The sequence below is a fragment of the Argiope bruennichi genome, chromosome X2 (genome assembly GCF_947563725.1).
Source record: "Argiope bruennichi chromosome X2, qqArgBrue1.1, whole genome shotgun sequence".
In the NCBI taxonomy this organism is placed as follows: domain Eukaryota; kingdom Metazoa; phylum Arthropoda; class Arachnida; order Araneae; family Araneidae; genus Argiope; species Argiope bruennichi.
In genome coordinates, this window is record NC_079163.1 from 105,567,860 (window position 1) to 105,587,894 (window position 20,035).

Sequence of the window (20,035 nt, forward strand, 5' to 3'; positions counted from 1 at the left end):
AATATTTACTGAAATAAAAAATTATTTCATTAAATAATGGCATTTGAATTTCTTTTTACACTTTTTTTAATTTATAATACTTCAAAATGTTTAATATTGATTTTTATAGCTGATATTTTTCTATTTTTGATAAGCTTATTAAATTCATAATCCCCTAAACTTAAAAGCAACTTAATTCATTATTTAATCGCTTTTTTATTACATATGAAATAAATGAAATATTTATTCATTTTCACAGTAGTGAAAATGGAAACTGTTTGTTAAATATGTTTCTTATTTTAAAAATTATCAATTACGTTTAATGGGTGCGACCGATTTCTTAACAAGACGTTTGGTTTCTCAGTTTTTCACCCACCAAATGCTTAAAATTCGATCGCGTTTTTATGATTATCGATATTTGTATTGTATTATAAAAGTTAAACTAATATGCGTGAAGATCTCTGCGTTTAGTTCCTTTTATCACGATGAAAAAAAACATTTTCAAATGTATTGGAATACAATGTAATGAATTATAATAATAAAATTAGTTTATTAATTGATTTTCGTTTCTTGATGGGAAAATAAAAAAATAAATGCATCCAAAAGCATTTTAACATAATTAATAGAATGGCATATTAAAATAATATAATATGTGCTGTGCATAACTGTGCATAAAATGACGCCACTAACAACTCATGCTTTGAAATACACAAATGAATGTTTTATAATATGTTTTAAAGTTATCAGGACATGTAAATATTAATAAGTAACTAGCGCTAGATATTCTTAGTTTTCAAGAATTATTTGTCATTTTCTGCTATTATAAATATGAAAATAAACTTAAACGTCAGAAATATGATTATCTTAAATAATTTCATAATTTTGTCGTGTAGGCAGCTAAAATTAACAATGTATTTTGCAACAAGTTTTTGATTCATTAAAAGATAAATAATAATACTCGCATTTTTGAAATATAATACAAAGAAATCTAGAAATTTCATAGATAAAATATTTTTTGAAAACGCGCTTTTTATATTATGTATACAAAGAATCCAAATGAATGAAAACAATTGCATAATAATTCTTTTATAATTATCACAGTTCCCAAGGAAAAATAATTTTCTTACTGATTGAAACGTGAATATAATGGTAATAGTTAATTTATTTGCCACTGAAAGGAAAAAAATCTGTTTCTTTTAAGACGTTTTACGCCGTAATATTATTTCTTTGAATGATTTTCATTTTTCTATAAATGCATCCTAAGGTAAATTAGTTCCTTTTCAAAGCATTAAAAATAAAAATGTACTTATTTATAAAAATATATCTTTACGAATAAAATCTATTTCACATAATTTAAATATTTTAAGTTTTTTTTATATAGATTATTTAGATTTAGATATAGATTATTTAATTGACTCATTGTGTCTCGGTAGTTTAACATCAGTGAAAGATTATTTTAAAATGAAATTAATGCACAAATCAGCCGCAAATTTTTATTGAAACCATCAATAATTACATTTAATTTGGTTTTAAAATGCACATCTATTACAATCAGATCTACAATTTCTATTACTATATTTACACAACAAATGACATATATTCGTCCAATAACAACAAACACGTATCATTTCAATGCAAGAAAAAGCAATTTTCGTCCTAGAGTATCTCATAGAAGATATTTAACCAATTTATACCAAGATTAACAGCAAATATTGAACACATTATACATCTCTCTGTAACATCAAAATGAAGCACGATCATGTAGCAGAACATCAAAGTTAATATCAAGTATATTTAAATGAGTTTTACACTTAAGTTACATCGAATGAAATAATCCGCTTAGGGATTTTCAAATGGAGTCTCTCGATTCCAGATGAATGTCTGTTTCATCGGAAGAAAGTTTTTGAGCTATGAATGTAGCGAGTGGTGTTGAAGAAAGAGAATTCAGACATCTGCGCAGTCACATTTTGGAGCCTTAGCACGTCTGGCTTCCCCAGCTGGAGTTGGACTTCGGCCATTTGGCCTTCCACTGCAAGACCTGTGTCTTCTAAACGGGTGTGGAGTATGATTATTCATGGAAGCAGAATAAGTGGTGTCCCATGAGTCACCACCAACTGCTGCTCCACAAGACTGGGCCATCAAGCAAGTGCCAAGATCTTTCTTGCGATATACAATCTCTTTGAAATCTTTGCGAAGATGAACATTGAAGTAGCCATAAAATATTGGGTTAAGAGCAGAATTGAGCAATGCAAGGGTTTGAACCCCAAGGATGACATTCTTGGAGACCGTTATGGTGTAGTTGCTGTAGATTCTGATGTTGTTCACGATAAAGTAGGGAGTCCAGCATATAATGAAGCTAGCTATGATACAAATGGTGAGCTTCAGGGTCTTGATTTTTGCTCGTGGTATCATGGAGGCTGCATTTTGAGATCTGCGTAGAAATACGGACGACGAACCTTTATGGTGGTGATCTTTAGCTGCTTTCCAAACAGTGCGCAGGACGTTGATGTAGCAGTAACAGATGCAAATGGCAGGAATGATTAGAATATAAGTTGTGAGCCATGTGAAGTATACTTTGCGTTGCCATAATGCAGTGTATCCTTTGCTTTCGCATTTCTGACGAATAATTCCAGTTTCAGCGTCTCTTTCTTCTACCTGAAAAGAAAATAAATTACATGTATACAGACTAAATATTTAGGCAACATAGATATTATTAAACATTATTAAGATAGTATTTTAACAAACTGTAAATGAATAATTTATTAATTGAAAAAAAAATGCTTCTAAATTAATTTTCTGGATTAATTTCTAATTTCATTCTTCAATCTATATTTTGTCTTTAATACAAGTGTTTCATATATTCCTTTTTTAAAACAATTTATATCGTTTTTGAAGCTTTTCTAAGTCTATATATAATATATACGCATAAGTAGATAGGTTTCTTCCAACAGAGTTTGCAAAGTATGAAAAATGTAAAAATGTTCAAAGTTAAAAATTTTTTAATTTTATAATTAAAACTTTTTAATTAAAAATTGATAATTGCAATTACTAATTTTTTAATTTAATTTTTACTTATTAAAAATGTAATTGAGCAACATGAAAATAAAAAGAAACAATTACCATAACCAGAATGTTAGTTAATTACTGAAACTCTTGTTTTCATTTTCGCTACTAACTGGCTAATGGGTTTAGTAACCGCAATGTAAAGTATGTTCGTTAAAAAAAAAATTTTTTTTAGATTATAGAAAAATTTTCTATGACAGAAATCAGTTTCTCCCTTAAAATAGCTTTTTAAAACATAACTGTTGAAAATTTGTGCTTCAAACAAATAGTTTATCTTCAAATATATCATTTATTATATACTATAGCGGTATTATATTCATTATTATACTATTTTGCGTATTGTGCTTTTTGTAGCTTTCCCAGTGCCTCCAACTCTTGTTTGTTTCGATAAGAAATAATCTGCTATTTTCTTTTATAAAATCAATAATTCCTAATCTTGCTTAAGACATTTCATCACTGCCTTTGTGAGGATATATAAGAAAATTTTGTTTTGTTTCTTGTGAATACCTTGTGCATCAATAATGAACGAACTTTAGACTATAGCATGGGACTTTCTATGTAGAGCTCGAATTCACTAAAAAAAATTCTATATAAATCATGCCAACTTATAAATTATTTTGGGGATCCAGATAACTTTTGTGCAAAGAAGGTGAAAGTGATCTTTAGCAAATAGCGAGATTTTAGATAAGAAAGGTATTCAGAAATGGAGATAGCTTTAGTGGATGTATCACATAGAAGCAAATAACAGAGATAACGGTAGAATAGGAGATGAAACAGGATTTCTTCTTTATCGCCTACAAGTTCTTTAACGGAAATTCACGAGACAATTGCTTCGAGAATGTCACTAACAAGTTGCTGCTTCGAATAAAGAAAAGTGAAAGACCTTTCAGAATGGGCGAATCAACTACTAATGCAATAGCTTTCTTCTTCTCCTGAAACAGAATATACAAATATGTCTCTTCTATCATCAAAGGGTTAAATTTGTAATGATATCTTAAGAACTCATTTTGTATGTATGCAAAAATCTGAATTCCGGCTGGTATCCTTTTATTAGATTTAATTTTGGAGATTTTTGTTATATAGAACCAATAAAAATCTGTTAAAAATCAAACGGCTGTTTTTCCTAAGCTACTGTATTTCCCCCAAAATAAATTACCGACCTTTGGAGTAACTCTTTAAATTAAACGAATTACGTAGTTAAAAAGTACTCTGCGGGACAAGAAGTCAACGAAAAATAAACCAGAATCAAATATTTGCGGTACTCGTTGAGATGTTTGTTATAGAAATAACGTTAAAAAAAGAAAGAAATTACTTCAAATTAGAGCTGAAATTCCACCAAAACATCTTCTTTTTATTCTCAATGAGTAAATTCTGTTTGATTTTTCCAGACAATTCAGAGTATTTAAGAAAATTTTTGTGTCTCAACAAACTTCTTTTAAAAGAAGAACAGTCAATAAAAGCAGAAATAAAAATTGCATTATATGTACCTCTACAAAATAAAAATAAAATCTGTGCGATATCAATAAATTTCAAAAGAGAAAAAATCATCTGTTCTATTCAAGCATTTTGCATATATTTGCATGGAATTTTCTTTCACGAATGAGTACAAATAGTGTGGCTTCTTTAAAAGTAATATCGTCTTTATATTTCCGTATAATTTCTTAATTGAATTGTTTGAAGAAAATGAGTACAGATATTTCACGTGTTAATAGATAATTGTAAAATTGGTGCATTTCTCCAAATAAAGATTTTAATTCTATTGAATAGTTTTTATTAGAATTATATTTGTTAGAATAGTTTTATAGTTTTTATTAGAATTATATTTGTTAGAATAGTTTTATAGTTTTTATTAGAATCATAAAAGCGTATACGCATCGAAGTTTAAGAATGGCATATTGTGATTATTTCTTCCTATTTATTTCAATCTTTCTCATATATTTTTTTTTATATTTCCTTCATTCCCTATGGTTAGATGTATAGTTCTGAACAGGCCTTATGGATTTTTACATTTCTATGCTTTTTATTAAATTATTTTTCATATTAATTAAATTGTTGTTGTTGTTTCTGATCTCAGATGGTATAGCTGAGCTATTCCACCTCCATGAAACCAAAGATCTCTAAAAAGAATTAAATTAGTAGCGTAAATAATGCCCCATTTATTCTGAAATCGCAAAAAAAACTTTTTTAAATTTGAAAATCCATTGCACATCGGCTAAAATAATGTACGCAATTTTAAATATTGTCCCAGAATTTTTAAACCAAATGAAAATGAACGAAAAATTACGACTTTCCGTATTTTTCGAATAAAATATTAATTTTCTCTAAAGTTAACCCTCCATTCATTTTTTTTTATGTTTCGCTCCAGAACTCCTATGGGTCGATAGAAAACCCATATAATGTTCTAAAAAATAAAATTCATGTAAATATATAAAAGCTACAAAAATACAAATGTTTGGCTTTTTTTCATGTATAATTAATTCTATTATATTTTAACTTTAAATTTCAGCTGGCGTTCTTCGCTAACCCTATGCGCCCGTGGCGATCAGCTTCTTAGCACAGAATATTGAGTTTTTAAATCGTTAAATTATTAATGCAAAATTTATTTAGCTATTAAAACCACTAAACTACTAAATCGAATGCATTTTTTTAAAAAAATTCGCCTTGTTATTTAATTAACATAAATATAATTGAATTGTTTTTCAACAAGTTAAAGATGGTGCAAATTAAAAAGTATAAATACTACGAAATAAAAACAGAGTGAAAACCCTACTTCCGAATCGTCAAAAAAAATGAATTAAAACATTTTGACGAATGAACTTAAATTTCTTACTAAATTTAAAACATTGCTTCATACTGTACATCAAATTAAAGTAAAAAAAATCATAAAAATTTAATTTGATGTACGAAATGAAAAAAAAAAATTGCGGAAATGAAATTGATCTTATTGAAAGAAGTAATTTTTTAATTTTTAAGATGATGCAAAAGTTATATTCGTGAGACAATATTATAGAAAGATATGAACGTCAATTTCTTTAGACAAGCTATAGAGATTACCTATCTAGGGATGATTAAGTCTATAATCACGCTCTATTGAATTTTTCTATTTAATGCCTATTTCTGTCGTCTTTTTTCTTTTGACTGAATGGAGCTTCGGTGACCTTCTTCTGGTCATTTCTGACATTATTTTGCTGTCCCATTAATTAGATACTCGAAGCGTTGAATTGTGGCTGTAAACACATTTAATAGAGCAGTGTGAAATGTTTTATAGCATTATAATTACATTTGACTTGCCATTTGTCAATAAATAACAAGAGAGATTTCTTTGCCACGTACGTTAGCGTTATATATATATTTGTCGGTAAAATTTTTCCTCTGACTTCCGCCTGCAGGTTGCTTTATTCCTCCATATCATTGTATCACACCATGTCTAATCCTTATTAGCCTAAGAAACTCTCCAATATTGTAACTGCATTCTTATTATATTGCTCTGTATTCAGAATATCGAACAACAGCGTAGAGATAATATACAGTATTTTGTGCCTTCATCTGTTGCTAAAAGTAAATGTATTTCTAGAATCATTCAAAAAGGTAAACATTTCATAATATCTCAATGCATCTTAATTTATTTGCAGTTTTAAAAGGATCAAAAGACCTGATTCTGCGCCAAATATTTTTATGAAATTTCATGGACCTTAATTTAGGGATTTAGAATAATGTATCATCTTTAAAATATTATCTTCAGATGAAAAGAGAGATAGCATTTTATAGTTTTTCCGCCAAAATACCTTTTCGATAGTTTTTTTTTTTTAATCCGCTGGGAATATAAGGTTCAAAAGCATGCATGCATTATATATACACATTTAAAACATTTGTATATTTAATGCTCCTAACAATTAATGCTTACTGCTTTTGAAGCAAACACTTTTATGGAAAAAATAGACCTGGCAAGCCATTAAGGAGTAAGACTTGTATCTCCATTCATGGACTTGTTTAAGTTTGGCACTTTTCTGTTCTGACTGAGGAAAACATTCTACGAAAAGCTTTAATAATTCATATGCATGCTTTTTACTACATTTTGTTTTTTTTACAAAATCAAATCACGCTTTTGTACGGTAATCTTTTTACTTATGAAAATATCTGTTGAAATGTTAGGGTCCTTTCAAATATGTGTGCAGTGCCTTTATTCTTCTCAGAAACATAGGTTCTCACAAAATAAATTCAATTGCGTTTTGACGTCAACAACCGTAATAACATTAATGTAGTAAATGGATAAACAAATGCATATTTTTCTATCTAAAAGCATTTGGAAGAACAAATTCATCATAATATCTGAATGCGGGCGAAATAAACACAGATAAAACTGAACCATCCATAAAAGTTATTTTAACGTCTGTATTCAAAATATCTCCTTTTCAGCTTTTAGCTTTGCTATCGAAATTATTTTAATGCTTATAGCATTTGATAGCTACAGGCGACTATCAATAAGAAGAACAACACAAAATTAATAGTTACCATATTATGACAATCTCAAAGGCCTTATTGAATATCTCATCACAACAACACGGAGGTGACAAGAATCTCACCGGCCACGGTGCCACCCATCATAATGGAGGTATGTCCCATCATTGGAGTGGGAGTAATTCCATCCCACAATATTACCCACAAGTGAGGTGATGACCTATTTACTTATCCGAAAACCTCTAACTCCCGAATTCGTGTCTCCCTTAGTCGTAGTTAATCGGTTTCACATATAAATTAAAAATCGCGATTAACTGAGCTTAAATACAAAGAAGAACAGCTCAAAGTAAAAGGGTGTGTGTTTCAAATGTGAATGCACCTCATTAAAAATGAAAGTGAAGCACATTCATAAAATTAAAATTACTCCATAAAGTACATCACAGAAATTAAAGGGCGAAACTGGGTAAAAAGCAAATATTTTATCCAAGTTAAATTAAATTTAATTTGAATATATATATTATATCTTAGATAATTTTCTACAAATTTCAATTAATGATTCCTTTCAGATCAGTGTTGGTAATGAATTTTACATATTTAATCTTGATTAGAAGAAAAAAAGATTTTTGTTTATTTCCCCAAGGATCGGTAAATACACATGACTTGGAAATGTCACATGAGAACATGGTATATTTTCATTTACAGTTTGGTACATAGCTATTTATCATTATATATGTAAATAGTAATTATTTCGGAAATAGAGTTAAAGAATAACAATTCGTTTTTATCCAAAAAGGGAAATTGTGACCTTTCTTTCAAAATTTATTGAAAATTATCTATAAAACAGAAATAGTCCAAATATAAAACAGAATATTTCGCATAAAAATGTTGTTGAGTAAAATAATGCGAGATTTATTTGATACTTGTAACTATGCAAGCATATAAGGAATATATGGAGAGAAATGCAAGCATTCTTTTAAAGGTGAAATTGGAAGACTTCATCTGATAAAAATAATTTTTGATAAAAAATTGATTTAAATTTTAATCATTAAATTTAAAGTTAAAAAAATCACCGAGGAAAATGCCAACCCTGCCATGTATAATTCTGTACATATTTCAAAGTAATACATGTTTGCTTGAAAGAAACTGATTTTTAAGAAATATTCGAAATATTAAAGTTTAGATTTTAAAAAAAAGACCAAAAGAACTTAATTTGCAATGTCTAAATGTGATTTAAAGAATTATTTTACTACCAATTATCTTATTGGACGTTGATTTTCGACTAAATTAATTTGGGATAGAGACAAAACTTTTCACGTATGTAGTATAACGACAAAAAGAATTATATAATTAAATGCTTTTTTTTTATTCTTAAAGCATAGTCATTGATGTTAAAATAGCAGAGAAAATTTCAATTTCGAATCAAGTGGAATAAAATTGTACAATCAATTTGCTTTTATGATCATGCAGACTCATTAGCAAAACAATCCCTTTTATTTTCTCGAAAAATAAAGAGAATAAAGAGTTTCCTAAAAGAACCTCGAACAAACATTGCATTTATGTTTAACATTATGTAATGTTTTGCTTCTTGGACTTACTAATTGTCTGTTTTTAAATACAAGTTTACTGTACCAGATAGATAGATCGCAATGCAAATACAATTTCCCGTACAAAATTCAAAAACACGATACTCTGAATTAGCAAAAATAACCTTTTGTGCACAGATACGGTGCATACAATGCACCAGTAGTCAGTATTGTTCAGACAAATAAACGCCGTTAAAGGTATAAAAGCCACAAACCCTCTAATCCCTAATAATTACCTCCTTACTTGTTCCGATAGCTACCTACAATAATTCCAATAGTTCTCATATTGAAAGTTTTACCTTAAAAATGATATAAATTTATTGGTTAGTATTTATTAAATCTCCTTCAAAGTAGTATGTTCCAACTGCAATTTACTTCATTCTACATTTTACCTATTCTCAACTTTTTAATGTCGTTTATGTCAACCTCTTCAAGGGTTAAAACGAATTTTCTTTATTGCATCAATAGACCCATATCTAAAACCACGAATAGTCAATTTCAACCATAGAAATAAGAAAGTCATACGGAACCATATCTGGTAAATACAGAGTTTAATGAATAAAAATGGCAACGTGAGAAAGTACCATATTATGGTGAAACAACTTTATCTACTCCAATTCAGGATATTCCTTAATTTCGTTATAGAGATTAGTTCATTGATGAGTGAGTTTGTCACCAATTTGCTTATTTGTTCATGATTTGGAAAAGTGTATCTTGTACTATAGAGTAATTTAATTATAACGGAATTCACATCTTCTTTAAGGATTTTAAACCACGAAAATACTCTTGGTTTTGAAAAATAGTAGTTTTTAAAGAGATTTTGCCATATTTAAAATACTTTGTAGAAGGATTTGCATTTCGAAAATAAATTATATCATATATAATATTTTCCTAATTGCATTAGTTCTTTTACAAGATTGATAAATTCTTACTTGATTAAAAACAAATTTATTTGTAGACATTTATGTGAAATCAGATATTTATATGTATCATGAAAATATTTCATAAAAGTAAGTTAACAATTTCTAGAATATATGTATGTATTTTATATGAAGTATTCATGACACATTTTATTCATAGTAATTCATAGGAAAAAAATAGTAAATTGCATTTGCGATTAGAAAGGATAAAAACAAATTTTTACTGCAAATCCAACTTTTGTAGGCTCTTTGCAATCTTTTGAAGATAATCTGCACGATTTTCGACCTGTTTGATTACAAATAAAGCCAATAAAGTGATCCGGGAAAGTTGTTTCGAATATTTTTTAAATGATTTTTTTTCTTGAATTGTTTATATTTTTGTACTTTCCTTATAACTTCGCCTTGCAAAAACTGATAAATTAGATTGTATTTTATAGGGAATTGCACTCTTGTAAAGATTAAAATTCTCATTCACTAATATATTCAGATTATCTATGATTTAAATTTGTTTCTAAGATCGAAACCGACACTAAAAAATCTAGTAGCTATAATTACATTTCTTGAGTACTCTTATTAAACTGCTGCAAACCATTCAACCTTTTCATAGTTGGATGCAAATATGTAGTAATCCAAAATCTTTTTGATGAAATAGGTAATATTTCTAAATTTGTGGGATTGAATTATTTAACCAGCAATTAAGCAAATACTTTAAAGCATTTCAATATACATCCTAGGTGAAAACATCAAGGTCATTAAGCAGTCAACGTGTTTCTAGAAATGCAAATTTAGAAACAATACTCGTATAAACAGGTCAAATTCATGTTTACCTAATTAAAACTTAAACAAAGATGAAGGCATCGCACCTATACTTGAATCTTTATCTCATTCAATGTTTTGCAAAGGTCCTTCAGCTTAGTGCAATCTTATGAAATATTTCAACATCATTCCCCTAAATTAAATGTTCTTCTAAACAACGTCTCTTTATTTCGGTTAAGAACACAAACCATGAACAATTTTTAAAGAGAAATTCACTACAGAAACAGGTACTGCAGCATACTAATCGCCTTGCGATTTCCAGCAAAACTAAAAAGACGTAAGGACGAATGCAACATATCTGCCTAACGTCGACACCCCAGGTATAGCGAAACAAAAACTTCATTAACAGTTGGAAATTCTGTAGATAGTGAAAATTAATAATATCTACATTTTTCCTTTGTGATTTTTTGTAACTTTCTATACAAAACGATATCTAACATGGACCTGTAATTACTAGATGTTTGATATTTTAATTTGTAATTAAGTCAAAACAGCAATTTATTTAAGAGATAAAAATCAAAATTTACTGAATCAGAATCTGCTAGCTTTTTTATATGAATTGAAATAACAAAAAAAAAAAATGTCCTAAATAAGTTGTGTTATCTTATTAAAAGTTTAATTCATATAACAAGGTGTTAACTAATTCAGCACTGATGCCTGTTAAAACAGAATATTGGATAAAAAAAAGCTGAATAACGAAAATCTGCTTTTTTTAAAAATATTTACATCAAGATAATCAATTAATATATCACATATTAAACCTATTAGTTTCCTTTTGGAATCCAGGTGCATTATTTAACGTGAACATATTTGTTTATAAAATGGCTAATCCGCAGCTACATAATGAAATATATGGTGGATGGTACATGGGAAAAATATTTTTAGAATTTAATATTGTATCTGACTACCTGACTTAGTGTTCAAACTCAAATTGAATATCGAATAATTCTTAAATTTTGCAGTCAAATTTAATTTCTTTAATATAATAAGTGATTAAACTGTTGAAAATATATTCTCATGAAATTAGATTTTTCATCGGAGCAAGATATGAGAACATTAGAATTTCGATGTATTCAAATTCTGTTATTTTATTATAATTTATTGTATTTTTATCAAATATTTTCATGTAAGGGCTACTAAAATCCAAACAAAGAAAATATTTATAAAAGTACGAATTGTTTGAATTTGGAAAATTATAATATCATAAAAAGGTGAGAAGATTATAAAGACAAAAGAGTGAAAAAGAATAAATATATTCTATAATCAGTTAATGTTCAGATAATTTCGATTTCACCGTCGCACACATATTTCGGAACACTAATAAAATTTTAAATGCTATATAGAAGGCAATAAATTAACATTCCTTGTTTGGAGTCATCTGAACTAAATCAAATGAATAGAATGGGACCAAATTTCGTATACGGAACATGAAAGGCATGCAAAGATAAATTCTACGAAAAAAAATTAGTATGTAAAGTCGTCGTCACTAGAAAGTATTTTGGTTCTTCTATCACGCACATACAAGAATATTTGCACAATTGGGGTAAATAATGCAAATTTCCCACGCGTACATGGCAGCAGCGGCACTCATTCCTTTCGAAGCCTTTCGAAAAAAGAATAAAAATTAACATTCAGTTCTCTGATTAACTGTTCATTTGTGTTCTATATGCGTCCTATCTAACTTGAGCTTGCTTTGCTCCTGCAACCGTTTTATATTAGAGAATTCAATACTGCTGGTGTTCCGAGGAAATCTAGAAAGTTTCATATTTTATCGAAAAGTTAGTTGTACGTGGTAACACCGAGATGAATAATTTAAAAATTCAAGGAAATTGGATGAATAGAGTTAGAGCCGACAGAGAAAGATAAGCAACATTAGAGGATGCAACAACAGTGTTTATTAGAAACATCCAAAGATACATTTACGAGCTGAAGTAAGGAACATCATATATTGGATGCAATATTTGTACTCAGGGAAAATCAGCAGAATGAAATTATTGCACATGTCCTAAGGAATTCCATTGAATAACAAAACATTATTTACTGAGAATTTGATATTGTACCTCAACAGCTTATATTTGGCCATTTTTATCAATTGTAAAATCTATGAAATTTAATCCATTTTTCTTTTATTGTAGTTATTGATCAAAAAGACAATTCCGATAGCTTCGGAACCTCCTTTATTGGTACCTTTTAATGCTTTTCTAATAAAATTTCGTTAGTTTTATATTTAAATATCTCCAAACAAGGAAGTTATTTTATATCCACTCTATGCAATAATCTATCATTTCGTTAATTCCTTTTCGGCTTAAAATTCTTCAAAATGTGATGGTTGTAAGTGTACACACAAAATCTTTCTAAATCTTTCTACTTTTCTTTTGAGACTTATTAGGAGTTTCTAAATATTCCTTATGAAAAAAAAATTCGTATGCCTGCATATGCTAATGAAACTATTCAGTTGTAAAATTTTAGTCATATACAGAAACAAAATTTTAAATCCGAGTATTTATTTATTTTTGTTAGTATTTAAAATTTGAAGACACAGGTTTTTGAAATAGAAGGCAATATTTAAATATTAAGCAAATATTGCTCTACTTACTTGAACAAAAATGAAGATTTGAGGGATAGCAAAGACAAATGCTAACAGCCAAGATCCAATGATGAGTCGTTTTGCCTGTGTGACACCACCTGTTGTTCTCAGAGGTCGACAAATCGCCAAATAGCGGTCGTAGCTCATCGAAGTGAGGATGAAAGTAGTACTTGCCAGGGTCACGATTTGGGCATACACAATCACTTTACATGCGATAGGTCCCAATTTCCATTCTCCAAATACCTGAAAGACAAATACCAGATATGCTATAATGCCAAACAATTAGCTTTAAACAAAATATTGGCAAAGAAATATATAGAACTTAAGTTTTCTAAATAAAGTGAACAAGTAAACTGTAGAATGTAATAATTTTTTGAATTTTTATTACTTTTTCAATAATGGAATAATGTATTTTATGACATATAAATATCGTTCATTCAAAACTTGCATTATTTGTAATCGATTATGGAAATTATTTCTAAATTATTCTGCTAATATGCTACTCTACTTGTTATTTCTATCTTTATTGTACTTTCTATCTTTATTTAAAATTGCCTGACTCTCGTTTAGTTAATTAGTAAAGAAAAAAAAAACGGTTTTATAGAATCATCGTGCAGAAGGCAAGGTAAATTCAAAGGTTTCAGGAAGTGAGACCATACAAAGAAATTGCCACCTATCAATGATATAACAGTTACAACAGGTGATCAATATCAAGCCAAAACAAGCAAATGATTCAGGTTCCCACACGCATTAATATTCGACGGTTGAGATAACATTCTCTATACAGTTGGGCTGCTATCAGACAATTTTCTCCTGCTATTGTAAGTTTAGAGAATACCAGCCGATGATCAGAACGAGTGGACATACAGTGACCTCTGCAACATCATAGATAAGTTTGTGACATACATTTTATGCGAAATAATGTTCTTTTATTATACCTAAACGCTTTAGGAAATCTGAACAATGAATTTCAAATCCTCCTGCTTAATCCGAGTGTTTATAAATAAATATTCCTATTTTGCGAGGCTATTAAAAGAAAAGTAAAAAAAAAATTGTTACTCATCGGAAATCAAATATAAGAGTTGAAAGTTTAAATTGAACTTAGTTATGTTGAGTGTGATAAATTGTTCCAGAAATAATAAAAATATAGCGGTACGATAACTCATCTCAATTTTTTTTTCTTCATCCTGGTGTGAAACGAGTATAGCAATATTTGATATTTTTGGAGTGGTGTACATCAAACAGCAGGTGTTTGTTCCCTGCTATCAAAAGATATTGAGGAACTTAAGCAATATCTGCAAGTTTTCTTATCTTAAGACATGCATATCCCATCAGAGATGTTTAAAAAGTATAAAATAAATTATCATATCGCATTGATATCGTTCGTATTTTTAAATGTGCTTAAAATGGAAATTTTTAACTGTGATGAATTTAAAATTTTTAAAATGTTAAGTACATATTTTTGTTCTAAAGAAAATTTAATATAATTTCTGGAAAACAAAATTGGAGGCAAATTTATGAATTATATATTGTATAGCCTGATGAATGCATGATGCGCATTATTTATCTTCTTTTTGTTTATTTAGATGAATGAATGAATGAAAGAAGCGTATTATTTGTTGTTCAGATTGATGAATGGATGAAATGTATTATTTGTAGATTATACTGATGCATGAATGATGAGCATAATTTCTTTTAGCTCCCAGATATTAGATCTGAAAGGGGATTGGAATCGGGAAATTGCAAATTATTCATTCAAACTAAATTTGATATTTAGCTTGACAAAGTGGATTAGGAATGATAATAGTCTAAGAGAAAACAGATGAAATTGAATTCATTCATGAATGAAATCAATTTAGCTAAAAAAATATTGTTAAATATCTGGCTGGAAAAAAGTTTCCTTTAACATAAAACGAAAGGTAGAAATTCGCTATTTTATTGCCTCTTTTGATTATGGCAGGCGCAACTCTTATTTTACGCTTGAAAAACTTCTTTTAAATTCCTTTTAAAAACTCCCACCTTAGAAATTCGCAAAACCACGAAGTAAATTTATGAACAAGGCGTAAATGCAATGACAGTAAAATCCCAAATGCAGCATTTTTTAAACAAAATCGAAAATTTCTTCTTCACGCTTTGAGAATGTAAGCAGAATTTGAAAGTTAAAAAAATTCATATAATAAAAAAAATAATGCTAAAACTTTGTTCAGATACTTCGAAAAAAAAAAGAAAGAGTATAAAAGTAAGTGAAAATACTACGGTTGCATTGTTAAAGCTTTTATGAAGTTATCTGATGGTTACTTTTTTATATCTGTAATTTTTCCGGTTTTATTATTCAATGTTGCAGCCTGCTGCTTTTTCCACATAAATTGTGGCAAACTCTTTTAGTGTGAGTACGAGTTTGAATGTCGTGCCGCCGTTTTCTTTTAAAACTATGAAATATTCGTTTACAATAACTTGCGATTAAAAAGTAAGAAAAAAATATAAAACGAATCACGTATTCTGAGCAAATTCAAAGTTTATAGTTTTATCACTACAGTTTTTTATAGATTTCTTTTTTTAGATTATGAAGAGACAGAATTGATAATATTTTCAACTCCTTTTTATTTAATTTTTGCTACCTTTCCTATCTTTTGCTTAGGTAGTTGTTGAAAAATGATTAGATTTTCACCAATTTAAGATCAAAAGATGAAATAAGCAATTTTGGATTTTAAATATTAAAGAAAATATTTAAGAATATAGAGTTTTATAAAAATTATTGATACATCTTTTCAAAAAATTTTCTGATCCTTTTAAATGTATTTATGTTCCTATTCATTAATGCTATTTATTTATATGTTATTACTGATTAAAACTTTGATATGTACTATGCAAAAAATTTAATCTATAGATAAATTTATATTCTATTGTTGGAGTAAAATATTTTTTACTAAAGAAGCTGAAACAACTTAATTAATTCATCTCTCAAATACAAGAAATTTATCATTTGGTTAAAGGAAAAGCATGTTACATGAAATAGAAACATGTGTTGATTGTGCAATTTTTCTAACTGATAAAAGCTTAAATGAAAAAATGAAACATAAATAACTATAAAAGCAAAACCACGTTCTTATGAAAAAGTGCCGAATCTGGTAACTCTAAACGGAACTTCACAAAATCACTTTTCAATAAAAGCCACTAATGGACATTCATACCATTCTTGGAGTTGGATTTTGCATACTAATACAGAAAATAGACAATTCATAAAATAAAATTAACATAATATAAAAGCTTTGGAACATTACTTTCCATTGAAAATTAGCATATTTTCATAATATTTTAAACACATAATTGGAAATTCCTTTTTGTTAAAATATTTCTTGATTTGGGGGAGGGAGTTTTTTCTATTATTGTCTTTAGCAAAAAAAAAATATTTATTCGTTGATAGCATATCGATATTTATTCGGTATTTATTATCTTTTATTCTATGTTTGGTTACTAGAATTGAAAAATTTATAATGTGTTCAGTAATTCATCATTATAGCATTTACTGCTAGCATATATAGCATTTACAGCTAGCATAATTTTTTCATGAAAAGGTACTGAAAATAATATTCAATTTAATGAATATTTATCTTATTATAACAGTTAGAAGCATTAAATATGATTTTATGTTTTAATAATTCAACCTAGTTCAAGTCTATTCTTTTACATGTTATGTACTTAATAACATTATATAATGATTTGAACTTGTAAGCAGCTTTTCAAATAAAACAATCTTTTAGTAGAAAAAATATTTTGTCTTTAATATCAGAGAAAACCTAATTATATCAGAGATTGCAGTATCAGCAATAATTATCTCAGCTAGAAAATTTCATTATTTTCATATGTTTTAGAAATAAGTTTCCAGTTTTATTTTAGAGTGCTAGAGTTTCACCGCTTTGAGATATTAAGATGGTACATTTTCATAATAACTATGAAGAAAATACTTGTATTTTCTTTTTAAAAAATAAACATTTTATGAAATTATATTTAATTGCTCCAAAATCGGAATTAATCTACAATATCAAACACTCTTTAAGCGATTATCAGAGCATTTTTAAACCAACAATACTATGATCATTAGGGAAGATAAATTGTCTGCCAAAAAGGAAGTCTGCCAATTATTCCAACTATTTACATTTTTTATCCAGAAGATTTTTTCTTAAGCAATTGGTTTTAGTTTAACGCTAAGAAAGTTCTATCCCTTTGATATATCGCATAACAAATTATTCGTAACATTTTATTTGAACGAGAATATTCAATTTTTAAATATTTTATCTCAAACTGTATAAATTAAAAGATAAAGTAACGAAATTTGTATTAGTAATTGAAGTTTTACAAATTTTTTAATGTATTTAACAATCTTATAATACGTTTTAAACAAAAGATATTGAAAGAAAATCAATCACGAGGAATTTTAATGATTTTTAAAGCATCGTATTAATTTCCATATACAAAGTTTTCATTGAAATATTTGATGATTGCATTTATGTATTAATGGTGACAAATATGTAAACATCTTTTTCAAAATAATATTTCATATAACGGCATTTTAAATCAGGCATATCTTATAATAACTTTTAATAGTAATAATAATACTTCTGGTACTATGTATGATCTTCTGTTTAATCTTTGATATGGATAAGTTTATTATAATTACAAATCATTTTCTCTTTTTTAATTAAAGTTCAAATTATTAAAATATATCATTTATTTCCTTAACTTAGATAAGTTGCATTTTAGTTATGCGATATTATAATTATCCTTTATTTATTTATAATATATTATATGTATTTTATGCAATTAGATCTTCATTATATTTACTCTACTTTATGAGGCAAAAGAAAAATGTATCAAATGAAAAATGTATCAAAAATATTCTGTGAAAATAGTTAGTATCTTATCGCTAAATTAACTTTATTTTCCTCTACTCTATTTTCTCGTGATCGCCAAACTTTATTTCATAAAAAAAGCAGATTAAAAATATTTAAGTTTAAAACTAATTAATCCTAACAAAATAATTTCTGAAAATTAATCTCAAATACATAGAATGATTGCATTATTCCAGGAAATCATTCTCATTTCCATTTACTTTCAATAAAGTTGTTAGTAATTTCTTAGAATAAAAAAATCCCGGAAATTAATTATAAATGCTCCTTTCTGTCTTAAGGCTTTTAAACTGTGAAAGAGATTTTTGGAGGAAGAATTTTCCTTTCTTTTATGCTTTTTATTCTTTATTTTCTTATTTTGACGGTAACAATTTGAAACAATAGATAGTTTTCATAGGGATTTAAAATTTACACCGCGATGCTATTTATGAACAAGATATTCAGTTCTAATACCTTAAGCTAAATGAAAAATTTTTATTTATGAAGTTTTGTATATATATTGTGGAAATTCCTTTTATTTTTCCGTAGGGCTTTGAGTATATTATATTGCTTTCTTCCTGGAACACTTTTATTCTTTTTTGAAGCCGTCTGTATTGTGATACCATGCATATCTAAAGATTTCTTGCTGATTTTTGCTAGACGCATATAAAGTGTCTCATTTTCTTCAACTATATATGAGTATGTAATTCTTTTGTCGTTAACATTATAAATTCAGTTGTACTTTCTAATACACACCCTTTGAAAATAACACGAAGCTATTATATCTTTAAGCAGGATTTTTTATGAAAAGTTGATCAATTTCTTTTACTTTTTATATTCATTAAAATAAATTTAGTTTTGCACTTGAAATCATATTTAAATGCTCTTACATTCGAGTTTTAAGTGCTTTTATTATTCTTTTATCAAAGTAGATTTATTAAGGTTCAAGTTTTAAGCTAATTTTAATTGTTGTGTAAATTAAAAATGTACTATTATTCTTCAGTTTAAAATGCAGATCTAACTGAATTTTTCCCCTTGATGTACACGTCTTTTTTTCCTTTGAATAAAAATTTTGTCTTGCATTTTAAATACATAGCAGAAAAATATAACAGAAAAACTTTATTTCTAAAGAAAAATTAAATTTAACTTTAAAATAGTCATACAATTGCAACTAATATCAATCTTTCAAAGTTGATATCTGAAATATACTAATGAAATAAAGATTAATTTTATTTTATCTTAATACTCACATTTTTCTGAGGAAATCCTTAACAAATTTATGTATTTTATTTGCATGCAAGGTGCAAAGAAATATAACATATTTAAGCAATATTGATTCAGACTTAGCAGCTAAATATTAAACGTTTTCCCTTTCAGTTTACTTTTCCTGTATCAAGAATGAGTACTGAATGAAAATTTAACTTTTTTGTTCTACATATTATTATCTATTAAGTTATATAAACAATCCTAAATTTTATTAAAATCATTAAAATTCACATAATTTCTTTTAAATTTTTAAGAGAGTAAACACTGTCTTTTGAAACATGTTAATTTAAAAAAGAATAAATGTAGAAAATTTGAATTCAAGAAACATCTCTTTTATAATAATATAAAAATAAATAAAAAAATGTTTTAAAATAAATAAATGTTTTATTTACTTATAATCCGCTAAGAAAAATAATTCAGATTTTTTTTACTAGAACTTAAAAATATACTCTAAATTCATGAACATTCCCATTAAGA

At 27.4% G+C, this 20,035-nt stretch overlaps 1 protein-coding gene across 4 annotated transcripts in view; it reads right to left on the minus strand.

Annotated features, from left to right (window-relative positions):
- Positions 1 to 1,458: 1,458 nt before the first annotated feature.
- The window catches only part of LOC129960963 (neuropeptide S receptor-like), a 227,087-nt gene continuing 208,510 nt past the window's right edge, over positions 1,459 to 20,035 (minus strand). For all 4 annotated transcript variants that reach the window (XM_056074743.1, XM_056074742.1, XM_056074740.1 and 1 more), the window contains 2 exons: positions 13,416 to 13,649; positions 1,459 to 2,634 (listed from right to left, as the gene is read on the minus strand). In XM_056074743.1, the coding sequence (XP_055930718.1) occupies positions 1,924 to 2,634; positions 13,416 to 13,649 (945 nt within the window). In that variant the 3' untranslated portion in view covers positions 1,459 to 1,923. The remainder of the gene's footprint in view (positions 2,635 to 13,415; positions 13,650 to 20,035) is intronic.